Source organism: Clytia hemisphaerica, unplaced genomic scaffold (assembly GCF_902728285.1).
Source record: "Clytia hemisphaerica strain Z4C2 unplaced genomic scaffold, Clytia hemisphaerica genome assembly, whole genome shotgun sequence".
NCBI classification, from domain to species: Eukaryota; Metazoa; Cnidaria; class Hydrozoa; order Leptothecata; family Clytiidae; genus Clytia; species Clytia hemisphaerica.
The window spans coordinates 1593281-1615900 of NW_027103421.1; the positions used below are offsets into that span (position 1 = coordinate 1593281).

Genomic DNA, 22620 nt, shown 5'->3' on the forward strand with positions numbered 1-22620 from the left:
CCAACTTTAATGTTTTACTTTAGCTATCGTTGTGGTCACTGATGGTGTGTTCATTCTGGAAAACGCATATTTCACAGATGCATTACTAGCACAATGTAGAAACTCACAATCTGTTGTGTCATTCTTGCAAGTTGGAACTGGATTTCAAAGAGCCTCCGTAGAGTAGGTTGAAACACATCTTTATATGGATCAAAATGGTGTCTTATCCTGTCTTATGCTCCCTACTTTATCCACCCTTTTCAACAAAGTGTACTTACCCATGCAGTACCTTCTCAGTACTCACTGTCTTTTCAAATTTAGATTTGTGTATTTGACTAGCATAACGGTAATTCACTTCTTTTAAGTTAGGCGTTAAACATATTGGTCAACGTTAATAACGGGCCTCGTGACATTTAAAGGGACATAAAAGTAATAAAATGTATAAACATTGCGCGAACCATTGTCATTAAAGAGAACAATTAAAATCACGTGTCCAAAACAAACTTGTAAAACAATTGAAACAATCAAAATCAGGCATATTTGTTTTTATTTTTTATTTTGACATGTGACATTTTGTATCCCGCTGCATACGATTTGTTTACAATTTCGTCAGTACTTTTATGTCCCTTTAACAAGTACCAAAAGATATTAATGAGTGATCTGTTACCAGTCCTCTTATTTTGACCCAGCTAACAGCAAATTTCACCTGTCCAAACCACGAAAGTTATTACAATACGCTGGTCGAAACATTCTGTTTGCTGCCTCAAGTGCAATTTATTGATAATCTATTCACTGGGCTTGCTAAGAGTTAATTTTTCATTCGTCAGCCTATCAAAAACAAACCAGAACCACCGAGTAATACTTTCCCGAACTTTCATTTTGCCTAAAACTTGTGTGTCTTTTGTTCTCAAACAGGTTTGGTTTTGTACCTCATTGCGCATTGATGCAGTTTATTGCAACAGCCACGTCTGGTGCTTACCTTTTGCAATGCCCACCGGTAAGTTCTCACATCCATGCCATTCACAGGCATTTGCTCTACCATTGAGCTACGGTTCCATGTGGAACCTCAGCCAATGCCCGCAAATGGCATGGAAAAGGGCAAAATTCATGATTTTTAGAGGATATAATGCATCACTGTTTTATACTAATGCAGATTTAAATGTTAATTTTCAATCACTATTCATCAAAGTACAACATGCTCATGAAAAAGGGATTTCATGAAAACCCTCACAATTTATGGGACCTTTTAGAATTCTGATGAAAATGGATCAAATACTTTCAGTGAATCTGTTTAGTAGTGGGGTTGCTCAGCATAAAAAAATGTTTTTGCACACTATTAATATATGAAATTTAAGTAATTTAATTTTCCTCTTTCTGCCAAAAGTTTCCATATAATAATAGTGTGTAAAATATCAGACAGAGCTAAAGAACTATTCGCAGTAAAATTATGTTCATTAGAGCTAGGCTACCCTACTGTAGTGTTGTCTCATCATTATTTTAAAAATTGTCTTTTTTTTTTGTGTTTCAGATTGATACACCAGAAGGTGAGATATTTTCACTATCTCGAGCCATGGAAAATGTTTATAGATTTTCGTTATACAACTCTCATAATATCAAGTTTATCTCAAGGATCAAAGCTAATCACTTACGCACTTCCTCAGGCAATTCACATGGCTCGTTCGTTTGATTCTTAAAACAGTAGACCAGTTTTATAGTGATAAGATATTTGATTTTGAATCTGTTTGTTTACAGACAACAAGATGAACATGTACCACAAAGCTTTGCTGTGTTGGAATTTCCAACGTGATATTGACCAAGGGAAAGTCATGATTACCCAAGATGACATCTCAGACTATTTGATCTTTCCTGCGTGGGGTGATAGAACTAGCCTGTCATCTGATCCTAAGTATGAACAACAATTTCACATGCCCGTACAACCACAGCAGACGACCAGATACACTGGTCTTGAACTCGGCACCAAAATATCAAAGTAAGAGACAGTTCTCTCTCATGGGGAATGCCTTTATAAATTATACGCAATCATTAGGGTTTGGGCAATAATCTTTCGTATTATGGAGAGAACTCGACAAAAAATAAAGTATTCTAAAAGTAGTCTTCCTCTTGACTACCACTGACATATGAGATCAGACTTTTACTATAGGTCTGAACCTAGGTATGAGCGTCCGCCCATTTACAATCGATAGATGTTCTTATAAATTAAAAGTTGCAGTGATATGGCACACTGTAATATCATCAAAATGTAGCTTTGATTTCATTTCAATACTTTTATAGCTCCCATGTCCTATATTGGTTGCTTTTGGACAATGAATGCTAAGATCCAAAACTAAAATCCACGAACAAAGTTCATTTGAGCATTCGCTTTTCAGCTCTTCCGATCACTTTTTATTTTTGAATCGCCATTTCTTTCAGCTTGTTGAGTTTGAGAGCACGTGAAGGTTACATCACTGATGGTATCCGTTTTCACCAAAGACAAGGTTCGAAGTCTATCTTTATTTCAACTCCAATAGCATACCAACAGCTAGCTTTCTTTTCAATAGTTCACTAGCACAGGCACTCTTTTCTTTCAAATTTCTCTTCGACTGGAACACTGGACACTTTTTACGTCATATGATATTAAAACAGAGAAGTGATATCCAAACTTTAGACGTAAATTCCCTATTATTATTGGCTTACTAGTTTTTTATTATGAGCTAAATAAATATAATTTTTTTCAAAAAGTATAAAAACACTTAAATAGTCACTTTTGAGACTTTCAATCAATTATGGAAGTAGCGGATTAAATTTAAAAAGTAGTACCTCAAATTTTAAGTTTTAGGGCTTCTACTTTCCAAATGCTATAGCTCTAAGCACTTCGGGACATAATGGCTGACCTTATCATCTCCCTTCTTACTCCAAGCAGTTTAGGAAATTCTTCGGCATCAGGACGTCAAAAACTGTCTGAAGTTATATTCATAGTTAACTCAGTAGTTGAACCTGGGTTGGCTCAGATCCTGCAACTTATTGGTCTGTCCACTGCTCTTATGTTACGTAATTTACATGTTTTTTTTTATAAGCATTGCACTTATAAGCATATCTAGGCTCAGATATGGGGAAAAATTAAGCATATGGCAAGCATTACTTGAGCCTACGAAAAATGTTTTTTTCCTGATTTTGGCTTTTTCGGCTGGAATTTTACGGATTTTCAGTATTTCCCTAAATTTATGCTTTAGATTTAAGCATCCCCTCAAGCATTTTTCAGCCTTATTAAGCTTTCGACCTAAGCATCTCTGAGCCTGTTTTCGGATTTTTGTATGCTTATAAAAAAAAAACATGTAATAAAGAATTTTAAAAACTTGTGTGCTAGAATAAAATAGTTTCCATCGTCCATTAACTTAACACACGTGTTTCTCATTATATTTTCAATTAGGAGGCAATTATATCATTGAAGTTAAACTTGTTTGGCCTTGGAAAGAAAACGTGACCATTGAATACATAGCGAAATCTGTGAGTATTGTCAAACTATTGATGTTTCCCCACAATAAAATGATTCAATTTTGAGCAGTTTAACTTTTGACACTGTAGCAATAGTTGTAAAGGTTGACATCGGGTTCACTTTTTGATAGAATGGATGTCGCTTTAAAAATGGCCCGATGTTTTATGGTAGCTCTCAATTTTTAGCTTTTGCTTAAGACAAACTGGTAAAACTAGACTCTAGTTTTGGTTGAAATGCATGGTCTTTGTGTGAGTATAACCACTGACCTTTATATATCCCTGGACCAAGTTTCTCAATACCGGCAAAGCAAAATCTTTGATCGGAGTTTTTTGAAAAGTGGTACCTTAATGGCGGCCTTACTCAATAGTGGTGTAAATGCATCGAGAGCGCTAGGTCTCCTTTTCCTCAACTACTTTTGATGATATAGCGCCGTTAGACGTTAATTTTTAACATTGCAATGGCTTCAACTCGGGTAACCAATTCCAAAAAACTCCAATCAAAAATGGCGGATATAGCTTGGTCCAGGGATATATAAATGTGAGTGAGTATAACATAATGACGACAATAAAAAATGACAATTGATTAATTTATGTTTTGTTATATTTTCAGCAATGGCCATTTGATTCTGTCAGGTATCAATTCCTTTGTTCTGTTTCCTAAATTGGTATGCTATACTTTTGTTAAGCTACACCCCTCAAAATGTCCGAAAAAATATGATTTTTGGGTTGGACAAGGAGCAATTAGGTCCGACCGTTATTTCCAGCTACGGTGTTTTTTAGTGTGCATTGTTTTTAGCCAGTTACAACGGTGACATTGAATAATCTCTTGCTTCATGTCATAGCAATCAAACACATGTCATCATCAATGTGAGTGGACAGTATGAATTTCTTGTCGACATCACTCAACAAAAACCCAAAAAACAACAAAGCAAAAAGAAACCTTACAGGTAAAAAGTCAAGGGAAAAATAGGGAAAGTCAATAAATCTTTGTAAAATACCTCTTAAAAAATTAGGGAAAGCAAGAGAATCTTTTTCCAGAAAGTCTTGCATTTAGTGGTTAACAGCCAATTTTGAAATAGCTATTTTTTGATTTCGTTCATTTAGAACAATAAAAATTAGGCAAAACCCATTTTCAGAAACAGCCGAGAACCCTGTTACTACTTTTGATACCTATTGCAGAAGATGTTTAATTACTTTAATCACTTTACTTTATTTATAGAAAAATAGTGTTGCAAAGATTTGAACAGACCATGAGAAGGTATGGCAGTCCCCATTCTGATCTCAGTTGAGTTTGACTTATTCGATTTTTGTGACTTTTTGCACAAAGGTGCGTTATCATTAACCCTGGAATGTGACAGAGCCCGATTTTCGGGAATGTCCCGAAGAAAGCTGTTTTTCTGGATTTTCTCGAGATTTTTTCGGGATTCTCTCACTAGTTTTTCCTGCTTTCTTATTCATTTCGAATTAATGTTTTCTGTTGATATAGCCAGATAAGCACATAAAAGTATCACTTATTTTATTTCAGCTTGGAGCAATCTGATAAATTGCTTGTTCACCTTCAGTCTTTCTCAAGCCAACCATTAGCCTCCAAGATACCGGAAACCATCGCTAAAGGCTCTTCCGTCTTTTGTATGGCTTCTAATACTAATTCACCTGTGAGTACTTTTTTCGTATCCACGACGCTCACAAATTACGCATGATTTTGAAGAGGAATTCAAGATATACAATGATCCTGCTACTCTTCCGACGTCACTTAACGACGGCTCATAGCCTGCAATCACTGGAGGAAAATCTTTAATCTGAGTTTTTTTGAAAGTGCTACCCTAATGGTATAGCACTACTCAGCACTAATCTATAGCGATCATGTTTATGCATTGAAAGCGCTAGATCTACTTTTTCTTAATTCTTGCGACGAAGCACCGTTGGACATTGCTAACTTATATAACTGCAATGGCTTTTTCACGGGTATGCTTTCAAAAAAACTTTGATCAACAATGGTGGATATAGCTGAATCCATGACTTATAAAGATTAGTGGTTGTAATTGACTTACTTTGATAGAAAAGGCCAGAAAAGATGCATAATTTTGTGAAGTCGTTGCAGTAATGAATATACCTAAATCTACTGCTGATTCAAGTATTGTCGTATCTAATCAATTAGGTATTCAAATATTCTTTATTTTTTTTCGGAAAGAGTTGGAACCGTAAAGTGTGAAGTGAAGCTGAACATGGTTTTCCTTTACACCAACTTTCGCTTTCTAATTGCCAAAACTATCGATATAAAGTTTCTAATTACTTTTATTTCAGGTTTTATCATGGCAATATGGGAAAGGAAAGTAAGTAAAGAATTCATATTTTCAACCGCTCCTTGCTCGCTTATTTTTGATGCTTTAATGAGGGAAAGAGTCTCTAAATCATCATCACTAACCGAACAGTTAGATCTAACTGTATCTAGATATCCTCTAGAATTTATTGAAAAGTATTGAGTTGGTATTGCTATGACATATACCTCATCCCGAGTACTCTTTTGAACCACGTGTCATCATTGATACATTGTAGAAAATCGTCCAAGTCTCCCGAAGCTGTCTTCGCTGGTTTTTGGAAACCTGTCGTCTCCCTGGACACAAAAATGTGGTACGTATTCCATTCTTGTTTATCTATAATCAACGTCATTTAACATTTGGCTCAAAAGAGGAATTTCCTCAAAATTTTGTAATATTGAGTGCTTTTTATAAGGGCCTTAACTTACGGTTGGAAAGTAGAGTTTTAACTCTGAGTTTTAACATGAGTCTTATAAGGATCTAACAACTGTTCTAATAGGGCTTAGAATAATAGCCTGGACAAGCGTCCACTAGCAATCTTACCTGGGTTTCAACTTCTTTTATTTAGATGATTATTGATAATTGAGTACTTTTATTTTGAAAAATAATTGAGTACTTTTGTTTGGATACTGGCCACTCTAAAAAAGTGGTATTGTAGGAGTTGAAATGTCATGTCAAGCGATTTCCATAACACCCGAATGAAACTGGATATCTAGATATCTCGTCACGGATCGTTAATAATCTTAGAAAAACCTTACGATTCATCTTCGTAATGCAACTTTTTCTTTTCTTTCGAAAGGTCAAAATGGTTTCATTGTCATCGTATAAGAATTTTGATGAAACATGACAGGTAATGAAGTTCTGTTGTAGTTCGGTCAGTTGCTGTTTAAACGTTGATGCCCTTTATGAACTGAGTGGGAAAATAGAAGGCACAGGGACTCGAACTGGGGACTCATAGTTTATGACTCTGATGTCTTAGATCAATCGGTTATCGCTGCATCCAGTTTCACTGTCAAAACTTTCTTTAAGTTTAATTTGTTGCATGCTTTTGGTGTAAATAGTTCCGATATGCTATTAAATTGAATTCCCAATTGTAATTAAATTTTAATAAAAGATGCTGGTCATCTTTTCAGTTTCTCTGTAGGGCTCTTTGATAAGAACAAGTAAATAAGTGCGTTCAGTATAACGAATCGCTTTGAAAGGATTGGGAATGCAAATCAAATTTCAAATCAAAACAGATGGTGTGATCAAATTTAAATCAACTCTTTGAAAAACTCTTGTCTTTACAAGACTTATTTCGACACTGTGATGAAAAAATTGCATTTTGAGATTTTGGGACTAGCCGTTCGCTAGAGAAACCGTCGTTGTAGCCCATTGTACACTGTTGAATTTTATACATTCGTAATTCTTGCTAGACCGATCACCAAAGAATTGTTTGTGGCATCAGCGACTGGACAATATGCATCAGTACCCTGTCGTATGTCTATCAGTGCGTACAACAAACTCATCAAGGACTGGTGTGATTTTACACTCTTGGAAAACCATACTTATGTTAAATTCCTCACACAGTAAGAACATTCTTCTATCATTTATTTTGCATCTAAAAAAATGACAAAATTTTCGTGCTAGATATCCAATACCGTAAAAAACTACTTTCCCCAGAAATAAGTGCCCGCCATAATTAGTTAATGAAAAAAGTTGACGACTCATTAAAATTGTATTCAGATTAAATCGTTGGAAAAATGACTACCACCAATTAAGGAATCCCACATAGTCCCAGTGTTTATCCCAACTTATATCCAAATACAACAGGCTTCTATAGAAGAGGGGGCTCAAACTAGTCTGGTACTTGTATAAAGGCCGGTCTCCAATTTCGCGCGACATGAGTGAAAACTTTTTGATGTTTCTGTAAGGTCATTGGTCGGTTGAAAAATGAAGCAATTCCATTGGTCGAAATTGACGTAACGGATGAAAAAAGTAGAACTTCCTTCAACTTTCTTTTTGTTCGCGCAAAACTTTTTTATGATGTAATCTTTTCTTCAGGCAAAAAAGGTTGAGAAAAAAACTATCGCCCATTTCGCGTGAAAGTGGAGACCGGCCTTAAGACATCGAAGATTAATTGTTTAAACCTCTTTAAACCTATTCTCTTCTTATTCTTTCATTGCAATAGATAAATTTAGAAATCATGACTTTAAAATCTACCATTTCCTTTCAGTTCTGACAACGACCGACCGCACTCGTTCTGTTTGTTGAGGCTGACGCCCAAAGGTCTTTGTATCATCATGAGATTGGCTTTTCTTCTTGGCACGCCCGGCATCGAACGATCAAAGGTATGTACAGTTAACGCTCTACCCGGTAGGGGGGTACTAATATTGGAAAACGCATCGGATAGTTGAAAGCTGCTTTAGTTTTAAGTTCCGTTTAGGATGGTAATTCCCCCTTTATTACAAAGTGATTCATGTGTGATTACAAAGCTTTTCGTATCACAAAATAACACAGTCCGTTAGGTAAATTAATACAAAGTTTTAATACAAAGTACACTGGACATGGCTAACTTTGAAAGTGCGTTATGTATTACAGTGTAGCGATATTACAAAATGTATTTCCGTATTACTCCGGGCGTTTATTGAATTTTTTAGGGGAATCAAATTCCGGACAACACTATCAAAATCGGGGGAGTTTATTCGAGAGGGATTTGTTCATTGAAAGATTGTTTTTTCGAGGGTGAAGGGGCGTTTAAAAGAAGTGGGCGTTTTTTCAAAGTAAAAGATTTGTTTTTAAATTGTTTTTCGTCAAAGGTGACTGAGGATTTTCGGAAGCAACTCTCGACAATGTCTGCTCAACTTGATCGATCCGTTCAAAGTTCAGAGACACAGAAAGGAGAAGAACCTTGTATAATATTTCTCAATAAACAATTTGAGAGGATTCTTGTCAAGTAGGTTTAATCTCTGTTTTCGTCTGCTTTTTCTTTCAAGACCTTCCATTATGTATTAAATTTTTCGAGTCGAAATTTTTTTTCTGCTACTTGTTACAGCACAACCCTAATTTTGAATGTTTTCAATTAGGCTGAGGCAATCTTCCACGATCGTTTCAAGAGTGCTCCCGCTCCCGTTTCTGGAAGTTTTCCACCTTCCGGTTCGGGAAATGTTGAAAATACATTTTGATATAGTGTTGAAAGAGGACATTGTTCATATTTTCCTAAGAAGTCGGTTGATTTAGAGTCTAAAAATGAACTTGACTTGCTCTTATTATTTTGCTCATCGAATCCTTATGCTCTCATTTAGTTTGTATCGTGTATGTAGCAGAGAAAATTAAATATGACAAATTTTTCTAGATATGATGGCATTCCTGACGAGATTCGAGGTAGCAGTCTACCTGGTTCCAACTCAACCACCTTTTCACCAGTGCTTCAAGAAGCGTCCATGGAGCTTCAACAGCAACAACAAGGTTGGTGCAAATCTCTTATTGAGGCTTTCTCTAGTGCACGGTTCCATACACCTTTTCCGACCGTAGTCGCCAATTGCCGCGCGGGCATTTTTTTCGTCCGCTATATCACACTAAAACCGTCCCAGTCCTTTTTTCGCACCTATAGACAATAGAAAAATGTGTCAAAAAAGGATTTGGTCGAGTTTAGGGGGAAAATTGAATAATAAAGTGGCACGCGCCTGGCCGCGCGACTACAATCGAAAAGGTGTATTGCTTGTCAACTAAATTATTCAAACATCAAGATAATATTTAGCCTCTCTGATTTATTTTAATTTACGCGCGCAGTCTACATATCAGATAGGCTTACACACTCATTTTTTATAAGGACCACTAAATTTTTGTTGGCCCTTGACTGTTCTTTGAGCCTCAAATTGTTCTCGTCCTGTTCTTGTCTCAAGGGAAAAATTGAAGTATTTTGAGGCTTCATAGGGCTTTTGTACCACATTTTGTACCATCTTCCTACCCTTAAATTTAATCCTCAGAGTGCTTGAATTTGAGTCATTCTTCGTAACTTAATTTAATCTTCTTCAAACTCATCTTCTGAAACTTTTTTTCGCGCTTTTGAGCCTCGTATTTCTACTAAAATTGTTTTTAAAAAACTGTAGCTGCTTTTTGGACCTACCTCCGGGTGCCCCGGTGGAGGTTCTATAAATTAACCCATGTTTGTTCGTCCGTTCGTCCGTTCGTCTGTTCGTCTGTTCGTTCGTCCGTCTGTTACCAGCTTTTCTCAGGATTGGCTCATTAGTTTTTTCTGACTTTTTGCACAATGATGCGAAATGGCAATGCCCAGAACGTGACGGAGCCCGATTTTTGAGAAAAAATTTATTTGGGCAAATTTGGGCCAAAAACTACTTAAAAATAGGGTTTTTGGACTTTGTGCAAAATCCTGTCATTACTTTTTTCTGATTTTTTGTACAAAGATGGAGGGCAAGATTCTCTAAAGAATGACCGAAGTGGTTTTTCCCGGGAAATTCTTATTCGTCTTAAAAGACGGATTTTCGTATTTTGGGGAAATTCCCTTTAACCCTTTAAGAGCCATTTTTTTTAAAAACCTTCAGAATAAAGAGAGTCTGATACCTCACCCTCTTAGATTTTGATGAAATTTTGACCAAATGATCTATCACACAAGAAAATAAGACTCTGAAAATTTCACCTTGATATCTCAAGTAGTTTTGAAGATACAACGTCTCAAAGATGGGCTACTAAGCGAAAATTGACCCCTAAAAATCATGAACTCTGGTGGGGAGCAGATTTTGATAGCCAATGAATTTTTATTCAAGTACATTAGAAAGCTGATTTACAGTGGATTTCAAGAACTTTTTGTAGGGAATCAGAAAAAATCAAATTGAGTCTCCAAAATTTTCCCTGAAAATCTCTAGCACCTCCTGTAGAGGGCTTCAAACTTTGCGTAATCTGGGTTTGGAAGCACTTTTAGCTGGCTGCTGATGGTCCTTGGGACTTTTTTGAAGTAAACTTTTGACCTGGAGTGGTTTTACTGCTGGGTTTTGCCACAAAAATAACATTTTCAGGATTTCCATCTTTGCGTAACCGTCAAAAATGGCCGAAAAAATTGCTATTTTGGCAACCTGGAGCAAAATTCAAGATGGCGTATCTTTTTAAGGCAACACCAAATTTTTTTGAAATTTTCAGCAAGGCTTCCTTAGTAGGTCTAGTTATAGCCTCAAAAAAATCTCAATGGGCTTTGAAGTCTCTTAAAGATATGATCGATTGAAAATTTGCTTAACTTCGTTGTTTTCTCCCTCGTAAAATGCTAAATCAGGCCCACTTAAGGGCTCTAACAGGATAATTTTTGTCAAAATATTGGTTGATCTTCTCTAGCCAACTAATCATTGGCATTAGGGGAACAACTGAAAAAGATTTCAGGTCATTTCCATCAACAGATGACATTTTATGACTGTTTCTTTATTTTTAAGTACAGAATATGTAAAAAAATGAGACTGGCATCTGGCCTTTCCTACCATTCCAGAGCCCATATTTCCAGGAAACGCCTCAACCTTTCACAGTTTGGTGAATAATAATCTTAAATATAAGCAGGCTACTTTCAACTAAATGGGTTTAACAGTACTTAATTCCTATTCAAAAACTTTTTAGACTCATTCAGAAATCCTACTTTGACAATAATTTGCGCTTTACCGCAAAATTTCTAAGTCCAAGTGTCGTGATTAGCTTTTAGACTGTCCAATATCTCTATAATAGTGTACACTAACAGTCTTACTTGTTGATTCTTAAATAACTAGGCAACATTACTAGGGTGATAATTTATGAGATACTGCAAACAATGCTGTTTAAATCTTCTGGACAAGAAATATTGGACAGTCTAAAGCTAATCAAAACACTTGGACTTAGAAATTTTGCGGTAAAGCGCAAATTATTGTCAAAGTAGGATTTCTGAATGAGTCTAAAAAGTTTTTGAATAGGAATTAAGTACTGTTAAACCCATTTAGTTGAAGTAGCCTGCTTATATTTAAGATTATTATTCACCAAACTGTGAAAGGTTGAGGCGTTTCCTGGAAATATGGGCTCTGGAATGGTAGGAAAGGCCAGATGCCAGTCTCATTTTTTTACATATTCTGTACTTAAAAATAAAGAAACAGTCATAAAATGTCATCTGTTGATGGAAATGACCTGAAATCTTTTTCAGTTGTTCCCCTAATGCCAATGATTAGTTGGCTAGAGAAGATCAACCAATATTTTGACAAAAATTATCCTGTTAGAGCCCTTAAGTGGGCCTGATTTAGCATTTACGAGGGACGAGGAGAAAACAACGAAGTTAAGCAAATTTTCAATCGATCATATCTTTAAGAGACTTCAAAAGCCCATTGAGATTTTTTTGAGGCTATAAACTAGACCTACTAAGGAAGCCTTGCTGAAAATTTCAAAAAAATTTGGTGTTGCCTTAAAAAGATACGCCATCTTGAATTTTGCTCCAGGTCTGCCAAAATAGCAATTTTTTCGGCCATTTTTGACGGTTACGCAAAGATGGAAATCCTGAAAATGTTATTTTTGTGGCCAAAACCCAGCAGTAAACCACTCCAGGTCAAAAGTTTACTTCAAAAAAGTCCCAAGGACCATCAGCAGCCAGCTAAAAGTGCTTCCAAACCCAGATTACGCAAAGTTTGAAGCCCTCTACAGGAGGTGCTAGAGATTTTCGGGGAAAATTTTGGAGACTCAATTTGATTTTTTCTGATTCCCTACAAAAAGTTCTTGAAATCCACTGTAAATCAGCTTTCTAATGTACTTGAATAAAAATTCATTGGCTTTCAAAATCTGCTCCCCACCAGAGTTCATGATTTTTAGGGGTCAATTTTCGCTTAGTAGCCTATCTTTGAGACACTGTATCTTCAAAACTACTTGAGATATCAAGGTGAAATTTTGAGGGTCTTATTTTCTTGTGTGATAGATCATTTGGTCTAAATTTCAGCAAAATCCAAGAGGGTCAGGTATCACACCCTGAAGACTCTTAAAAAAAATGGCTCTTAAGTGCCGATGTCGTATATATACGACATGGGCTATATAGGAGGGCGAAGCCCTCCTGTAATGCCCAGTTTGATTTAGAAATCGTTATTTTTGGTCGAACTCGTAGGAATTAGATTGTCCTTTATGGTCAAGCAAAAAAAATTTCAAAAGTGAGTCTTTCCAGCGAGATTTTAAGCGAAAAAGTCAAAAAAATGCAAAAAATTGACAAAAATTCACTTTTTTGAGATTCTGACCGTTTTTTGACTATTTTTGGTCAACGAGTGATCCAAGAACCTCCAAATTTGGCCCTGTTTTACTTTATTCTGTCTTCTAGTGAATCGATTTGAAGTTTTACCACTGGGCACCTTTCCATCAGTTCAGTCAGGTCCGCGCAGCGGGCCTGACTGCTTTAATTCCCTAACCTACCCCCCCCCCTGGCCGCCGCCCACCACGCCCTTCCTAAATCGGGCACTCAAAGGGTTAACCAATTAAGAAAATATAGCTTTTCTCAATGTTGACTCATTATTTTTTTCTGATTTTTTGCACAATGATGCAAAATGGCAATGCCCAAAATGTGATGGAGCCAGATTTTTAAGGAAAATTATTTTGGGCAAATTTGGGCCAAAAACAGCTTAAGAGGTTTTTTGGACCTGAATGGTTTAAGTGATTTTCGTATTTGGGGAAATTCCTTTTTACCATTTTACATTATTCAACACACAAGCTTTATTTTTCCATTCTGAATTTTTGTACAATTATTGTCACTTTTTTCTTATTTTCATCTGATGTTAATCATTAGGTAGGTCCTTTCAGCATGTTGCTTGTTTGTCTTTTACTGATCTTATGAATATGCAGATTTTCTGAGCTAGAATGCCATATGCGGGGCGTTTTTAAGGAACACCCAATAATCTGCCCGGGTTCGCTTGAATGCGGATTCGACATCTTTTGTAATTTTCTGCACATCGATGAAAGTATATCAAGACGTAGCCCGATTTGGAAAAGATGGGAGCATTGTTACAGCTTGTTTATTTTCAAGTTTTCATTTTGTCAGGTTCCCCACTGACGGTGTTCGGACAATATTTGTTTAATCAAAGATGGGTGTGGTCAATGAACGTCAATGCAACGACATCTTTTGAAGCTAAAAGCATCGCCCAAATACTCAACACCATAATGAAGTAGGTTATAATCAAGCTGGCACACAACGTTGTTTCAACGTTTCTCTTATGTTCACAACGTCCATTTAACGTTCTCACGATTGATTGGTTTTCAAAGTTGGAAAATGTTTCCGCCATAGAAGATTCGGTTGCCAGATAGTATAACTCCGACGCTCTTGAAGACTTTTAATGACTTTCCCACTAAAATTGTAGGGTAATCTGAAACTCTAAGCAACAGCTCGTGTGAGATTTCACCAATAATCTCTTTTTTCGTTCATTTTACAGACAACGCTTGCACGAGGGTTTCAATTTTTGCAGTTTTGGTAAAGGGATTGTTAGCTTGACAAAAGAAGTGAACGTTACTGTAAGTTACCATCATCAACAAACATATTTTTTTAACGCTAAAAATATACTCTTCACCCCGGAAGGGAAAATTGAATTTTGAAATGGTGTTTATTTTTCTGTATTCTTAATCTTATTTAGTTTGTTGTTTGTTCTTTAATATCCGCTAATGCTGAGCATCAGGTTGTTCTTAATTTGTTCAAGGTTTTGGCCAAATTTCAGCCTTGTGTTCTTATAAAATTGTTCTTATGAAAACAAAAAGCGTGTGCTTCAGTGATCTTTTTCAACACTATCAACAATTAATACTCGTTCTGTGCGTTTATAATTATTTTTTTACACCATAATGTACTTTCACAAAAAATGTCAACCGCTTAAATTAGTTCCCTAAAAACAGAATAAAGAGTCTTTTTCTTTCAATCGTAAAGTCATGTCAACAAAGCAATACTCGTTCTGTATGCTGTATAATTATTCACACCATTCCCATTAAATGAATTTTCAAACAGTGATGTTGTCTTAGTTGATAGATTGGTAGATTGCATTCTGAAAACTTTCTTACTCATCCCATCCAAGGTCAATTCATCGGAAGAGAACATTTCCAACTGCTGTACCATACAATACATTATGTTTCCACCACACCAAAAACTCAAACATCAAGAAGATTCAACAGAGAGTGATGGAGGAGTGCTTCACGAATTCGCCCCAGACCTCCAAATGGTGGTTGAAGTGTGGGTGGAACCGCAAATGGGAACGGTTGATATACCCGATTCTCCACTTTCATATATCCATGGCTCAGAGTATCAACGTATACCGCAAAAGGTACAATCCACTGACCTCTATATATCCCTGGACCAAGCTATAACCGCCATCTTTGATTAGAGGTTTTTTGGAATAGGTACCCGAGATGAAGCCATTGCAGTGTTAAAAATTAACGTCTAACGGCGATACATCATCAAAAGTATTTGAGAGAAAGTAGACGCTCTCGATGCATTTACACCGCTATTGGAGTAATGCCGCCATTAGGGTACCACTTTTCAAAAAACTCCGATCAAAGATTTTGCTTTGCCGGAATTGAGAAGCTTGGTCCAGGGATATATAAAGGTCAGTGGTACAATCGCTTTTTCATACGCGCCTTTTTATAAGAACCATCATATTTTTAGTATTCATGTTGAGTTGTCTTCAGTTTGAGTTTAGTCTCCGTACCTGCATTTATACGTTTTTCTTTCCTCACTTGCATTTATACGTTTTTCTTTACTTGCAAGAAGAACGGATAAACTGTATTTTGGAGACCAAGTTAGAAACGTGCAGAAAAAAGGAGCGCTCTTTAATTTTCTCTACGGAATACCGAAAAATTCTCACGAGTTGGTCATTATCACCATATACAGTTTTCTCTCTCTTTAATTCGGGTCCAATTAGGGCCGTTAGTAACACCAAAATTTGGAAAAATGGCTACTTATGCTTCAAATTAGTAAATAATGACTAAAACCGGACTAAGGTTTTACATAAAATGTTATTTTTCAGTAGTAAACTGTTGAAAATTCCATCGAAAATCACTGATTTTTAAATATATTTTAAATATTTCACTGATTTTTTAAATATGGAGTAAAACAATGGATAATTTTCGTCTTCGAATCATACTTAAAATCCTTTAAATTGAGAAATAATAATAAAAAATTAACGCCGCTTTTAGGTTAAAATTGCAAAATCTTAGCCCTTATTACGGCGGCCCTTTTAACGCCGGCTCTTATTACGCCACGAGCCCAAAAATAACACCAATAAGGGCCGGTGTAAAAAGGGCCGATAAGGTAAGCATTTGTTCCACGCTTTGCAGATATTCGAAATGGACGCACAGATTGTCACAGAAATGACTAGCTATTTGGTTCTTCACAAAACATGCTATGACGTCATCTTGAAAGAAAAGATGCCGGAACGAGGAACACCAATCCCGGACATACCCGTCAATACATTCAACTCGTCGAATATTGTACAAATTCCGTTGTTATTCGAGCTTCTTCCGCTGCTTCGTAAATCTAGTTTCATCGTCAGTGTGTACCCATTGTTGATCAGTTTGAACGAAGGTTTGTTATTGTTTTCATTAGTTCTCAAAAATTTTTATTGGCCAAGTGTCGGGCCTTTCATTAGCATGTCGCTGCCCATAGTGTGTATGTCCGTTTTCGAAGAAGCAGCGCGATAGTGCCTATGTCAAATATAAAATCATAGTCCCTGATCTTGATGCTTATTGTTTGAACTTTTTGTTAGCTTTTCCCTTTGTTAATATCAAAAGATAAAAATCGATTTGCTCAATTTTTGATCACGTTACCAAGTACTCCTCTCGGGATTGGTTTAAGATTTAATCCAAAAAGTTAGCGAAGCAAACTGATTTCTCAGCGTAAGTTCAAGTAAGAAACAATGGAAAAAACAGACCAGGGTTTTTTATACGGACTATGATAAATTTTTTTTTTCTCTCTAGAACATGGCAAGGAAAATGACCTTTTGCTGGAATACCTCTTCAAAACACTTTCACACATGAACGATGTTGTTCTTCATCTCAACGACGCTGAAAATAAACAAATACTGCATCATCTCACTCAACGTTGTAACAACAACAAATCCATATGGCTGACTGACGACCGCCCGCCCTTCCATGACGCCCCACATGAAGAGGGTGGCATTGGATTCGAATGCTTCTTGAAATCTTTTGGATCCAGTCTTGTGGTCACATTGGTGCCGGCTACAGTGGCTGATTTGACACAACTTCTTGGATACGCTCATGGTAAAATATTTCCTACAACACTAACGTAAAGCTTAAAATGTTAAAGTTTTGATAGTCGAGACACTCACTATATATAACAAAGTGAACAAGCTGGAAGATTTAAAGCTGTCAACAGAGGCTGCGAAACTCACATAATGTGTAGGTTAGGATATATAGTACCGTAAATTGGTCTAATGTCGACATCCCTCTTCTAATTTCGATATCCTTCTTTAGAGATAGGAATGGACTCCTCAACTGATTAGTTTCAATCCGCAATTCCGACCTTCCTATCATTCCTATCTTTAAAGAAGGATGTCGAAATTAGAAGAGGGATGTCGACATTAGACCAACTTACGGTAAAGTTTGTCACTAATCAATTTATTTCACTTCTTACTATTTCAGCTAGTGATAAAGAAGAAAGGATGTTACTACCCTTCTTCATTTTTGAATGTCATTTCGATTCTTTACAAACGGTTCCCAACGAAGAAGCCAGCCATGCCGACGATGTACTGCAAGATTACACGAAAGCTCTCAACGAAAATGAAATCATCCCACGTCACATTAATCAAAAGCTTCCTGAAAACAAATCGAAATCCATCACTAATTACTGCCAGGTAACAAGTCAATAATAGTAACAATTAATACTCTTATCAACTTTTGACTTGAGCGGCCGCGGCTTCACTTTGAAATTGACAGGGCCATGATATACTGAGGAGGGAGGCGCCGACGGTCAAAATTTTCTGAATTTTAGCCCTTCTAGATCGCCTAAAACAGTTTTGTTTTAACGTTATTAAACAAAATTTGGCTTGACTACTATTATTTTATTTTGTTTACTTTGAAAAAATGTGGTGCCGCAGCGCCTGTGAGAAAGAGAATGAAAAGATATTGAAATAAGAATGGGTTCGGTATTATCAATAATGTTGAATCTTTTCAGATTGTCTAAGTGATCAAGTGCTCTTTTGTACCATTTTTCTCTGAAACTGTGCTGGCTCATACTTGGAAATAAAAACTTGAATTATACTGTTGCGTTTTATTGTACGCGTTTTCGAATTCGTACAATGAATCTTATGTGTTTTTGAGTATGTAGCAGACGGTTGGAGCGAGTAATGCTATGCGCCATAATTTTGTTATTTTTAGAGGTGATTGAGTAATAAAGGCTGCTGGTGTACTCATGATCTGTTCTTAATTGTTATCTTAGGTAATTTACGATCACTTCTTTTGGGCAATGGTAAGTGCTGTATACAGTTGTCTTAAGAAGAAACTTCCCCTCGATCCAGATGACGTTTCAAGCTCAATCGAAATCTTTTGTGAAGAATCCACTAAAGAAATCGACATCACCAGATTTTTAAGAATCCTTTGTAATCATTATCGGTCAAACACCTTGATAATCGACCAATGCAGTATTGACGATGTCGTCTTTCCTGACTACGCCAGCGGCAGCCAACATCTTGAGAACAAACCGTTGTCAAGGCTACAAAAACGTAGCTCAACTGGCGGATCCTCGTCTTTCAAGAGCAGTCGTACGTCACTTCGGCTAAAGAACGGGGAGTGCGAAAACGTTTTGTGTTGGCGAATGAAATCAAAAAATTATTCATGGATCTTCTTGGTAATTACTTCCAACAAGTTCCCGATAATCCTTATTACATGTTTTTCAATGATGGTCAATCGACCGATATTGAGGCTGAAGAGAACCAGGTGGCCGATAAAGTTAACGCGGAGTGCGAAGAAGAATATGAGACTGACTCTCAGGTAACGGAATCTGATTATATTTGTTTAAATTCATGTCTAAGTAATAAAGATTGACGAAGAAAGGTTTTATGGACTTTGGCCGTTCCATCTATTTTGCTTGTTAGCTTTTATATGTTTATTAGTCAGATATACATCTATCCGCAGACACGTTTTTCGTCCTTCCCAGGACTCACCAGTGCGGCTCGGGTAAGCGAGCATAGACTGCTGTTGTCGCCAGAGTGCTCAAGATACTAAGTGTTGAGCTTCGCACAATCGCTTGTGGTGAACGGAGAAGCAGAGCTTGCTCCTCAACAGAGTCTATATTAGTTAGATATATAAAGTCTATATTTTACCGGTAAACTTAGACTGTTTACACGAGCCCGCGGACTGTCTTCCTGGTGATCTACGAGATAAACAAATCAATGTAAAAAGCGGGGATTAAAATTGGGAACTAGACACTCGATCTATTTAGCTTATCCGTCTTAGAAAAAAACCTTGCTTTGACCATTGAAATTTATTTTCTCTTTATAGGATGCTTCCAGTGCGCATAGTTCACTGACAGCCTTCTCGCACAACCCTTCAGAATATTTGAGTGACAACCTCTCGTCTGGTCCTGAAAATGAACATGCTCGTGACGAGAAAAACACAGACCGAATGGAAGAAGAGGAGGATAATATTTTTGATAGTTCAGACGAGAGTTGTGAAGAGAGACCAATGTTTTTGCATTTGGTGTGTTCAGTACATTACAAAGCAAACGATGAACATGTGTTAAGACCCATCGGTGTTATATCTCTACCCACGTGTTTGGGTAAGTAAGACATACAGACGAGTCTCTAGCGAGTTTATGTATTTGCGCTTTTGAGGACGGTAAAGTGACTGAAGCGATTTGGAAAAACCTCCACTTCTGACCCGCAAAATCGAGGACGGTAAAAGTGCTGATTTACTGTTGTCCTCAGTTGGTCATGATCTAGTCAAATTAGAACCTTACCGTCTCCGTCGCTGAAAAACACACATACATATACTCGGTTCTAATTCGATCTGTAAGGAGCCAAGACTTTTCTTCGAATTAAAGAAAGATACGAATTAGAGAGATTTGACTGTAATTTGACTTTCATGTATTCTTCCGATATGAGAGACGCCTGTTTAAGTTTTTGCTTGAAATAGATTTAGGTCGACTTTCACTCATCTTGGCAAACAAAATCAGGAGAGGAAAGTCGACCGTCTAGATTAGAGTTAAATCCTCCGTATCCTACATTTTCTGCGACACATCTGAGTAAGTCAATAGTTCCATTTATATTGAGACGGAAAAATCGTCTGTGACGAGTACACGTTTTTTTTTTATTAGAACCTAGTTTATAAGAACATATAGGCTGAAATTCGTCGAAAAATTAAGAACATCTTAAGAACATGATCAGCCTCAGTTTGGAAAAAAATGACAAGAAACTATAATTTTTTCCTCTTTTTAAGCAGTTTTAACCGAATTTAGGGGTGGATCTTCAAAAGTCGAGAGTCAAATAATGTCCAAATTTTGCCAAATTTAAGTGCTCTTTATTTTGTATCATATTGTCGATTTAGAGTAGTCTGAAAAATTAAGAACGCATTTAAGAACATTTTAGGCTGAAAATTGCTAAAAAAATAACCACATCCAGGCTCAACCAAATTTTAGGTGTTCTAATAAAAAAAAAGACGTGTAGTTTGTAAAATGTGATCTGTAGAGGAGATCCTATTTATTGAAACATGAATGGAAAGTACACTCCTCCATAATGCTCATTTTCTAAATTGCGCGTCTCAGACAAATTAATAGTCTCAGTATAAATAGAACTATTAATAAAGAAGTGAAATTCAATCTCACGTTAAAATACAGTAGAATCTTGCAAGGAAAGCCAAAACTTTTTCCATACATATTTTAGAGAACTAATCTTGGCCAGCAGCAAAAAATATTAAGAGGAAAAGTTTTATGCAAAAATTAGGGGTATTTTAAAAATTAATGAAAAACTTTTTGCAACGAACCCTTTTTTGAGAGCCGACATTTTTATATTTTTTGCGAGAATTGAATTCGGCGCAAATTGCCAAAAATTTATTAGTTCTCGCAAAAATTAGTTCTCTTACAGTAAGATAGAATCTGATTTTTATTGGATAAATGGTAGATTTTTCGAGATAGAGGTTAGCTTGGAAGAGAATTGTTTGTTGAAATCGAAACAGAGTTTTAAAGTATTTTAATTAAGTGATCATTCTTGTGGAATTTTTCTTTCAGGGGAAATCTTCAATTCAATATCAGAAAGCCTAGGAGCAATCGATCCGTACAGCACCTCAATGACGGTCACATTGGACTTGATTTGTTTGAGTCAGCCGACAGAACCACAGGAAGATGAAGATTGGAAAGCATCTAAAGACTTCCTTTTGAGAAGACAGAACTCGTCAGATTCGTTTTACTCCAATCACACTCAAGAGTCAGAAACGGCGCGCGAAAAACGCTTGGTTTCTCAAGTGTCACGTGACGAGAGGTTAGTTATTCGTTAAATTGACCTCAAAGTAGTAGAATGTAAACATTGCCAAAGTCACGTGTTATTAGTCGAAGCAATTATAATATATACAATTTTAAATGTTTTTTTGGTGTATTCAGTATTCATACCGCTAGATTTTACAAATTATATGAGTTTTTGCCTTGAATTTCAAGCACAAAATTTCCCAGCTTGGCCGGATTGGCCGAAATTACTTCTATATACCAAAGAAACCATACAGTATGGGAAAATAGAACAGTGGAAAAATCTAACAAAACATCACATAGATTTTCCAAGAATCCAGGTAGATCCTATCTGGGAAAATTCAAAGTATTTCTATCCAACTATCTTCTATCAGGAGATTAGGTGGCAGAGCAGGTGTATGTATTTCGTCTAAATCGAGAATCTCCAGCACTGTACTACATCCTGTTATATTTTTTCTAATCTTACTGGTTCTTATTTATCTAGTTACATCCGTCAAGCCAGCGACTCTATTGAACACTTACCGCTCAAGCAACGAGCTGCAGTTGAAAATGCGTGTAGGGAAATTGAGTGGCTCCTTGAGGACGAAATAGCCTCGGCTTTGAGGCGCCAGGCACCAATAACGGAAGAAAACTTGAATCGCGTAGCTGAACACATTCGCTGCTCATATTCTCAAAATAAGAATTGCGTCTTTCAGAAGAAACACTTTAATTTTGTCACAGGTAATGCAATTTTCGAAATATCTGTGAATCATAACACTCGATGGGCTTTTTTAGAAAAACAATTAAATATGGGGAGTGGAGGATATAACAATTTTGAGTGATTTACTTCCCCGAACAAAGTGACTTTTGCCCCCCCCCGGACAACGAGTTTTACCCCCTGGACAAACATCAGTTGACCCCCCCCCCCCAGACAACCCAAATTACCCCCCCCCCCCGGACAGCCCAAATAACCCCCGGACAGATAAAATTTACCTCCCGGACAATATATCCTCCACCCCCCATATACGCACATTTTCTGGAAGAGCCCAATGGGGATCTAACTCCGATCTTTCGTACGAAATTTAATGTTGTTAAAAACTACACTACATAGCTTAAACTAGACGTCGCCACTTTTTATCTACGCAGTAACGTCTATTCCACTTTCCAGGTTTTCGGGCTCCAAACATTCGATTTTTTGAGATCACTTCAAGCTGCAAGTAGCGAAAAAGAACGAATTTGCGAATTAAGAACACGTGAAAGCCTTCTATTCATTAAAAATCAGCAAAATGGAATCTGACAAGAAACGAAATGAAAAATCAAAGTTTTGACAGGTCATGTGACGTAAGTTCACCAGTCAGCCCATGTTCAGACGTGACGGTTCCGTTTTGCTCCGAAACGAAATGAAGCCATTTTATTGGTTCCATTCAAGTGTTA

General features: G+C 36.7%; 1 protein-coding gene across 1 annotated transcript in view; it reads left to right on the plus strand.

The window, feature by feature from the left end:
- The first annotated feature begins 16255 nt into the window (after positions 1–16255).
- Positions 16256–22620, plus strand: part of LOC136797868 (KICSTOR complex protein SZT2-like) — a 53379-nt gene continuing 47014 nt past the window's right edge. The window contains exons 1-7 of the mRNA XM_067054450.1: positions 16256–16320; positions 16713–17015; positions 17397–17608; positions 18193–18743; positions 19254–19530; positions 20977–21226; positions 21692–21927. Of these exons, the coding sequence (XP_066910551.1) occupies positions 18588–18743; positions 19254–19530; positions 20977–21226; positions 21692–21927 (919 nt within the window). The 5' untranslated portion in view covers positions 16256–16320; positions 16713–17015; positions 17397–17608; positions 18193–18587. The remainder of the gene's footprint in view (positions 16321–16712; positions 17016–17396; positions 17609–18192; positions 18744–19253; positions 19531–20976; positions 21227–21691; positions 21928–22620) is intronic.